Source organism: Acanthisitta chloris, unplaced genomic scaffold (assembly GCF_000695815.1).
Source record: "Acanthisitta chloris isolate BGI_N310 unplaced genomic scaffold, ASM69581v1 scaffold26065, whole genome shotgun sequence".
Lineage (NCBI taxonomy): Eukaryota > Metazoa > Chordata > Aves > Passeriformes > Acanthisittidae > Acanthisitta > Acanthisitta chloris.
The window spans coordinates 5,618-14,569 of record NW_008672509.1 but is presented as its reverse complement, the minus strand read 5'-3'; the positions used below and the strand labels follow the sequence as shown (position 1 = coordinate 14,569).

Sequence of the window (8,952 nt, the reverse complement as noted above, 5' to 3'; positions counted from 1 at the left end):
TAAAAAAACCCTTAAAACAAAGCAGGTGTCAAATATTTGCTGTCTTAAAAAAAACCCCTAAAACAAAGCAAGATGTGCAACATCATTAGTATTGCACAAACACAACATGCACTAAGAATAAATTCACTATTATTGTTCCATGGTTTGCCAAACCTAGCCCAAATCAAACACTTTCAGTGATAAATATACACTATTCTCATCAGTAGTCACTTTTTCTACTAACAGTTCTGACAAGTATTTGATTCCCTCAAAGAACAAGAGAGTATTTATTGGTTATCTGTTTTCAGCTTCTCTCCACCTAAACAAAAAACACCAAATTGATGATGGAAAGTTTTTGACAGTAAAATCTTGGTTGCTGGAAAAGAGTCCAAGAACTGAGCCAAGCTGCCTAACTGGTACTTTCCAAGGACTAAATGCTGAGGAGGGTATTAAGCAAAAGGTTAAAAAGCAGATCATGCAGAAATTATGACACACTGGGATGAACTTCCAAAGCAAGGAAGTCACATCTGGCCTGGGTCATCATCCCCAGGTCTGAAAAACTTTTAAAGGTTAGTGGAAAGAGACACAGAAGTAACTGGAAAATAACAGCAGGCTAGAAGAGAACATTAGATGGCAAAGCTGGCTTCCTTCTACTGCCCAATTCAGCATCCTCAACATCAGTCAGTAATCCTATGTGTTATTCACTAGTTATATAGCACAAATGGGAATCTTCCTCTAAGTCTGTCTCCCAGATAATTCAAATACATGTCCTGGAAATAGATCCCTGCATGACACACCTCTGACTTGAGCCATACAGCTTGATCTCTGACAACATAATCCCCCATAAAAATCTTACCACAAGGGTTCAGATACTTACCCTCAAAGCATCTATTAAGTGAACCTTCTTGGCCAGCAACTGCTGATACTCTAATTTAGGGTGGATGAGCTTTAATGTGTGCCTCACAGATTCTTCATTTACATCTAGTAGGGAGTAAAAAAACCCCAACATGCAAATGAATACTCCTTCTTCCACTTACAGGAACATCAAATGAACTCAAGGACAAAACAGAGAAGATATTTTTACCATATGATATGCTGAGATTAATCTTCCTTTTAGTAGCCTCTTTGGAAAGTACATCTTTTAGGATGGATATTGTGGAAATGTTGTCAGACTTAAAATATCCCTCACCTTTTCTATAAGGGAAGAAAAACTTTACATGAACAAATTTAAACACATGTGCATGCATTAGAGTTGTCTCTATGTTCAAAAAGGCCTGTGAATTGATGTCCATTTTTGAGCCTTTTAGGTTATTTCTGCTCCTCAGTCCTTTTTATGACAGATCCCTGTTCTCTTTAATGGGAATTTTGATGGGGTTGAGGGTGGTGAGATGAACAGTTGGATGTGTGTGAAGTCGTACCATGCAGTCTGGTCAAGCATGAGAAAGAACAAAGCCCCAGCACAGTCACACTGGGCTTGAGTAGTTGTATTTACCTGTAAGTACTTTCAAGCTGTGTTCCCAGGAAGGTGTTCTGAAAATAAAAAGTGATGCTCTCTCCAGCAGGAGTCTTTTCAGGCACCTCAGGCAAGGAAAACACAACCCAGGAGTGAATTTCAGCAAAACTGAACTGGCCTTTGAGCATCAGTGTATTCATGGGTCTGTGACATAAGGAAATTAAAAGAAACAAGGATAATTAACAGTTATGAAGGAGGGATGCTGTCCATATGGGGAAAGTTTAGTTCCACATGGTGGTTTACTTTTAATCAACACCCTGAAAAAGTCAGGCATCTCTCTGAGTAGTTACACATTGCAGATTTCAGCTACTTTTCTGTATTTCAAGACAAAAAGCCAAGTGCAATTTCAAGTTTTATCTCTTAGTAGCAAGTCAGAAGTGATAAGTAACTGGAAGTTTTTGACATACCTGGTTTAAAGCTGTTAAACCTGAAATTTAGGACAAAGGTAAATAACTGACATCACAGCAAATATGACTAAGAGCCTCAACAGCTGCAAACCACCACACAGCATTTCATTAACATGAACGAGGCATAATAGAGCTCATATGCACATGGTTTTGGCTGGAAACAAGCAATACCTTGGAGACAATACAAGATGTTAAGTAAGGGTGGGCAAAAATCAAGTAGAAATGGCATAAAAGACTAAATTCCTAACAGAGAGATAAGGGTTGGCTCAGTTTTGGGGCCAAATTAGCTGTGAGAAGGAATTAGATTAAAAGGGTGGAGGGGAGAATGAGGCTGAAACTGAAAAAAAAGTGAGTAATAACATAGGAGAGTTTCTTTTCTACCACACCCTCAGCTCTACCAACACATGGGGCTGCACTATAACCCAGGTCAGTAAAATGAAAACTAACCTGAAAACAAGGATAAAGAATAGCAAGGAACCCATTTAATCCACATTTTCTATTAGAAACCCATAAAATGGAACTATAGGCTCTATAACTATAGCTTAGGGGTTAGAAATTACATACTTAAGTTCACAAACATTTCAACTGGATTGTGTCATTTATTCAAGAGAAAAAAGGCATTGATTTTTCTTTGCAAATACCTGTCATGGTCAATAGAATGCGTTCTCTGATGGAGTGAAAGTGGTTTAATTTGATATTGATGAACTTGACAGGTTTTTGGTTGAATTCTTGGAGTTACATATGCTTGAAGTGTCCCATACTGTCCTTCAATCGATCGAATCTGCAGGGATCAAAGCAGAGCCCACAAAAAAAGAACAGGGAAGAGACTAATTTACCATGATTTGGTGAATATTCAAAATATGTTAAAGAAAGTCTGTAGAAAGAATATTTAAAGTACTATGTTTACTTGATAGTGCCATTATAGATAAAATATATGAAGGATGTTTTAAAACTAGCTGAGTGGTGTCCAGTGAAGTGCTGCTATATGAGGTGAGTGAAGTACTAAGAAAATAAAACCTGCTAACTTATTTCAGATCAGTTAAAATTAAAACCCTCAAAATTGCTTCTAATTACTCAGTGGTCCCATTACTTTTTTGTTTAATTAAAGAATTAAAGGAATTTAATTAAGGAGTTCAAGGACAGGTTTGCTTTATAACCTTGATTATCTCCCCTATTTTACAGTCTCAGAAACCAAAAAAAGCAATGTTTTGTCCCCACATTTGGTGCACCTTATGTAATCTTTGGACTGAGAGTTTTACATAAACACCTATCAGATTAGGAGGCTTCACTGAAAACGAGAAAACTTCAAGCCTCTGTGCATTGAGGATTTTCCTTCCTAATCATTACTTCCCTCATTATTTCCCTTGGTGGTTGCAATAAAATATGTGAGTTTGGTGGATCATTAAAATTAAAACCCAAAACAGCCACATGCCTTTAGTATAATAAGTATGAAATGATGGATTTGCTTCCCCTCCAAAATAAAAATCCAGTCTATACTCCCTGGTTAATTCTCAGTGTAACATTTTTCAAACACTAGAACACCTCCCATAGCTCCCCCTGTTTTAAGTTCCCCACACTGCCTCCAGAACCCAGAATTTTCCCCATGTGTGATGTCTTCTCTGCTTTCACCTTGGGGGACACTCAAGAGGGACCCCAAGCTCTCTGAGGTTACACATTTTTAGTAGCCTTTAAAAACCCTAAAGACAAGTAAAAAGGAACACAAGCCCCAGATTAGAAGGTTCTCAGAAAACAATCAGCAGTAGACATTGGACTGATCATTCCCTAAGGGTAGGCAGTCACTCCAGGTAGAGATCTCTCTATGCCTACACAGGCATTTACATAACTGAATTTCCTGAGGTTTAACAAGGCCAAGTGCTGGTCCTGCACTTTGGCCATAACAGTCCCATCCGGAGCTCCAGGCTGGGGACAGAGTGGCTGGAGAGCACCAGGCAGAAAGGGACCTGGGAGTGTGGATAGATAGAAAGCTGAACAGGAGCCAGCAGTGTGCTCAGGTGGCCAAGAATGCCAATGGCATCCTGGCCTGGATCAGGAACAGCGTGATCAGCAGGACCAGGGAGGTGATTCTGCCCCTGGACTCGGTGCTGGTGAGGCCACACCTTGAATCCTGTGCTCAGTTCTGGGCCCCTCAGCTCAGGAGGGACATTGAGGTGCTGGAGCAGGTCCAGAGAAGAGCAACGAGGCTGGGGAAGGGACTCGAGCACAAGTGCCATGAGGAGAGGCTGAGGGAGCTGGGGGTGTTCAGCCTGGAGAAGAGGAGGCTCAGGGGAGACCTTATCACCCTCTACAACTCCCTGACAGGAGGTTGGAGTCAGGTGGGGGTTGGTCTCTTCTCCCAGGCAACCAGCAGGAGGACAAGAGGGCACAGACTCAAGCTCTGCCAGGGGAGGTTTAGGTTGGATATTAGGAAGAGATTTTTTACAGAGAGAGTGCTCAGGCATTGGAATGTGCTGCCCAGGGAGGTGGTGGATTCACTATCCCTGGAGGTTTTCAGGATGAGACTGGATGTGGCATTCAGTGCCATGGTCTAGTTACTACAATAGGGTTGGACTCGATGATCTTGGTCATCTTTTCTAACCTGGTTGATTCTATTCCAAAATATTTTAGATCATTTTACCTTAAGTTCAAGTCTGGTAGTATTTGCTTGGCATCGGTAAGTTGCAAGAAGAAAGTTGCTATTTGGCTGTAAACAGAATGCAAAACCAAGAAAATAATACAAAATAGGTCTGTGGATCTATAAAATTTCTACTGGTCTGTTTTAACTATAGACATGTAAAGTTTTTGTTATGCATGTACAGCCATTTTACAAATTGAAATTAAAAAAGTGATCTTTGGTTCCCCTGAATATTCCAATTTCATTATGGTAGAGTTAAAAAACCCTCTCTGTATAAGGAGAAAACAACCAAAGCTTCTTATACTCTTTACTATCACCATAAAGATTACACAGATTACTTTTTACAAAAGATTACTTTGCATGTCAGCCTGCCCCACTCATCTGCAATATCAGTTCAATATCCAAAAACTAAAGTAAGAAAACACACCCAAAAAAGGTGCTAAATTAGTCATTAGTTCTTAAAGTAGAGGACTGTTACAAGGAAAAAATTTCACAGAAGATTTTCACCCTTTAAGGTAGTTTCTGGATTTTCCCCCTGGCCCTAAGCATTAATAGGAATTCTCTAAATATTTAAGTCTGTAGTTATTATGTTAAAACTGCACTTAAATATATGACTCCCCACACAGCACAATCTGCATGTTCTAAGGTGATTTTTAAGAGAAAAACTACCTATAAATACAATGTTCTTCACCTAAATTACTTGGAAGTAAATATGTGTTGCAGCCAATCCAGAGAACAGTAATGAATGTCTCTTTCACATCCCTGATAAGGCAGGAAAAAAGCAGGAGAACACTTGCACATATTTAGCTTTGCCTCACATCAGGACCTGTCGCTACCTCCTAATTCTGCAGTATCTCCAATGAAGCTGAGCTCTCCAGAATTACCAAATGAGTAGTGTAACTGAACATGATTTAAATCACAAATACATAAATCCAAATTCTATTTTTACTATACAATATTAAGAGCTTTCACCATGAGATCTCTATAAATATCACCTCTCCTGTTTCACTTACCTCAGAATCACAGCTGCTAAAACTAACCACGGCAGAATTTTTATCCACATCCAGCAAGTCTACTGGGACATCACTCTGCAGGACAGAGGAGGAAGGGAAAATAAAGAGCTTAAGTTCCTGAGGAGCTTTATCCTCTAGCTGTCATCAATCTTTTTAATAAGGGAGAGGCAATGACTGCTCCATGTAAGAGGTAAAAGCCTAACAGACATGCAGCTTACTACTTAATCCTGGAGTAACATGATGATCTTTCTCTTATTCTCTTATAGTCCTGAACTCTTGTGTGGCTGCCATACAGCAACTTCAGTGTGAGAGGTGCAACTGCCTTTCAGACATGAAAGGTAGATTAAACTATTTCAATTATTCCTCACTTAGCTATGGAAACCTTGGACACTACAGAGCTGCAAATTAGCTGCAGCTTAGCATTGCTCTAAAATAAAGATTTTTAATAAGAAGTGAAAAATAAAACCCTAGAGTAGTTCTCTTCCATTTGTTATAGCAAACTCACCTCACAAATTCCTCCTTGTCAGATTTTTCTCCCCATACAGATGCCACAAGAAGGTAATTCAGTACCACTACTCTTTCTGACTACTGAAGAGGGCATTAATTTCAGCTGATGCAGTAGAAGGAATAATTAATTAAGGTTGCTCCACTGGGCAGGAGAATTTATCCCCAGTTGCACATAAATCAGATGCTATTCCACACTCAAAGTGCACAGGTGGCCCATAACACTCTCAAATTAATTTTCCACTAGAGAGTGTACTTAGCTGGTGAGTGAGAATTTGCACCACATTTAGGATTTAACTGTTGTTTAAATGAGGCAGAACATGCAAAAGAAAACACGTAGAAACCTCCTAGTACAGCAGCACTTTGGTCTCTTTTGGTAATGCAATGTTACCCTGCTCAGTACAAGTTCAAGCTGTGTTTGTTCCCTAACAAGCATTTACAGCAGTTAGTTCACTGCAAGGCCACACAACTCCCCCTTTTAACAATTCGGACGTTTAAAAAAACATGTACTTAAAATGCTGGAACTCAGCTTTTTGAACGAGAAAGGCTCTGAGTGTCTTATTCACACAACAAACCCACACTGACCTGCACCAGGACGTTATCTATGGCAGTTTGCACCTCCAAGATGAGGCTGTAGCTAGCATCATCCCTATTCAATGTGAACTTCTCGTTCACACTGAATGCAGGTACTGATGAGACAGCAGTGCTGGACTGAGAGGATTGCTGGTATTTCTCTCGTTCCTGAAGTACTTTCATCTGCAACTGTTCCAATTCATTCCTAGAAAAGGGAAACCATTTAAAATATCTTAAAAGGCAACTGTAAACATTACCCTAGAATTTAAGTAGTTTAAGCTTGCAGGGCAATCATGTTTATCTGCTGTCCTCAATTTTGCAGCCAGAAGTGGCTGATGACTCCCCTTACACATACTTAACAAAGACAAAATATAAACTATATTACATGGACATGTAGATTCTACTGTTCCTTGCCAAGGGATTTCCAGGAGACGTGGGAAAGGACAACTTTTTCCCTTCAAGAGTGCAATGCATTTTGAATAATATGCTAGTGACTACTTCCTTGCCATGATTTAGAAGCTGTAAGCAGCACAGAAGGGAATCTTATCTTGCTAATACTGAGAAAGAAGGCATTGAGACATCATCATGTGAAGGCAAGAGAGAAAAAGAATGTGAAATGAGGCTGCTATTAATTTCTACTTTGAAAAGGCTTGATTCTACTTCCAGATACATTAATGATAGAGAAAATTCAGTGAGATAGGAAGGAAAGATGACATTTCAGCTTTTAATATTGCAATTCTTCCATTTAAATTTCTTTCTAGTGCAATTACCTTAAGGATGAAATCTTGTTCTGCATTTCTTGACTTAATTTTAGTTCTTCACCTGATCCACCTTCTCTATGGACAGGTTCTGTAGTCAGTCCTGTCAGCCAGCCTAAACCAATATATCAAGTTTATATTCCTTACAAGCTAAAAAGAAAATTCTACACTCAGCTTTTGTATGTGTGTTGGAGCTATGTTTGTTCCAGATATTGGGTAGAGAGAATTAAGACTTTAAATTAATCCTTTCTTTGGAGGATTAATCCAGACACTGAACATGATTTTTTAAGGGTTTCATTCTTAAACTGGAAAACATTATTTTTCATTAAGTACTTTGAACAACAAATCCCTCTGTGACAGCCTTAAATTGAGAACTTCAGTTTTTTCCCACCTCTGTTTTCCTGACAAGACCTTGAATAATTGTCAGTATTACAGCTGAAAACAAAACAAGAGCTGTGCAATGTGTTCAGAGCAAACTGTATGCTGCACAGTGGGCTCAGAGATTGGATGCTGCTGGCTGAAGTGGAAAAAGTTATGCTTTTGCTTACTAAATTACATTTATTTATAAAAGCAAATACTAATTGATTATAATTCTGACCCCTCAGGCATGATATGCACACTTGAATGGGTGTTTATGGCTCTAGTTACCTGCCAAAATCAGTCTAGGGCACATCCCACCAGATGTTACCTTTGAAAACCCACAGGGTTCATTTTTAACTTTCTTGCATGATTCATCCATCTTTACAACATTATCACTGAAAGAAGCCACAAATGACTTTGGCCACGGTATTGTTGCAGCCTAACACACCAAAACAATTCATGTGAGGTCAAGTCTAAGAGCCTTTTGATCACCCCACGACTATTTAAAAAGGTGCTTGGCAATAACTGAGAATTATCTCTTGCCAGAATACAGGACTTTGAATAAAAGAAGGTTCAATATGCTAAATTTTAGCACTGAAGGTGACCAAAGATAGAGAATGAGCAATATTTTACCTCCCAGCAGTTGACATTTGAAGTACATTTATCATGGCCTCTGTGACAGTCAGACCAACAGCTCAAATCCTACAGAGGAACTGCTAAGATGCCTGACATGGGGGAGCTTTATTTTCTACTAAAACCAAAGTCATCCCCATTTAAAGCCCCATGAAGCTGGAAAGGAAGAAAAATGCACTAACAGCATGGCCTGCTTCATTTTATCACATCACCATACATGCCATTTATTGATTGAAAAATATGAAGCTCACCTGAGTATGTGGCTGCTAAAATTTCATCATACCCATCTTTTCCTACACAGCCACCCTGGATGGATGCAATGCTCTCTGATAAAGCCTTCAAATAAACACATTCAAGCAGAGGGAAATATCACTGCACTCATTTTAGAAGTTTGGGGGAGTTCAAGGGGAGTTAAAGGATTGTGTATCCTCTTTCTACCTTCATCACACAATACCTGCATATGTGCACAGTATCTAGACCTACAAAAGAGTAATGCAGCAGATGACTATCATAGCTATGTGGTGTTTTACCAAATGCATTCTGATTCTACTCCATATAACAAATACACTAAGAAGTTTAA

General features: G+C 39.2%; 1 protein-coding gene across 1 annotated transcript in view; it reads right to left on the bottom strand.

The window, feature by feature from the left end:
- Positions 1–681: 681 nt before the first annotated feature.
- Positions 682–8,952, bottom strand: part of BBS7 (Bardet-Biedl syndrome 7) — a gene marked incomplete at its 5' end in the record, with an annotated part of 12,998 nt that continues 4,727 nt past the window's right edge. The window contains 9 exons of the mRNA XM_009074560.1: positions 682–960; positions 1,064–1,173; positions 1,472–1,636; positions 2,541–2,680; positions 4,535–4,600; positions 5,545–5,619; positions 6,634–6,826; positions 7,392–7,494; positions 8,624–8,708. Coding sequence (XP_009072808.1) covers positions 845–960; positions 1,064–1,173; positions 1,472–1,636; positions 2,541–2,680; positions 4,535–4,600; positions 5,545–5,619; positions 6,634–6,826; positions 7,392–7,494; positions 8,624–8,708 — 1,053 coding nt within the window. The remainder of the gene's footprint in view (positions 961–1,063; positions 1,174–1,471; positions 1,637–2,540; positions 2,681–4,534; positions 4,601–5,544; positions 5,620–6,633; positions 6,827–7,391; positions 7,495–8,623; positions 8,709–8,952) is intronic.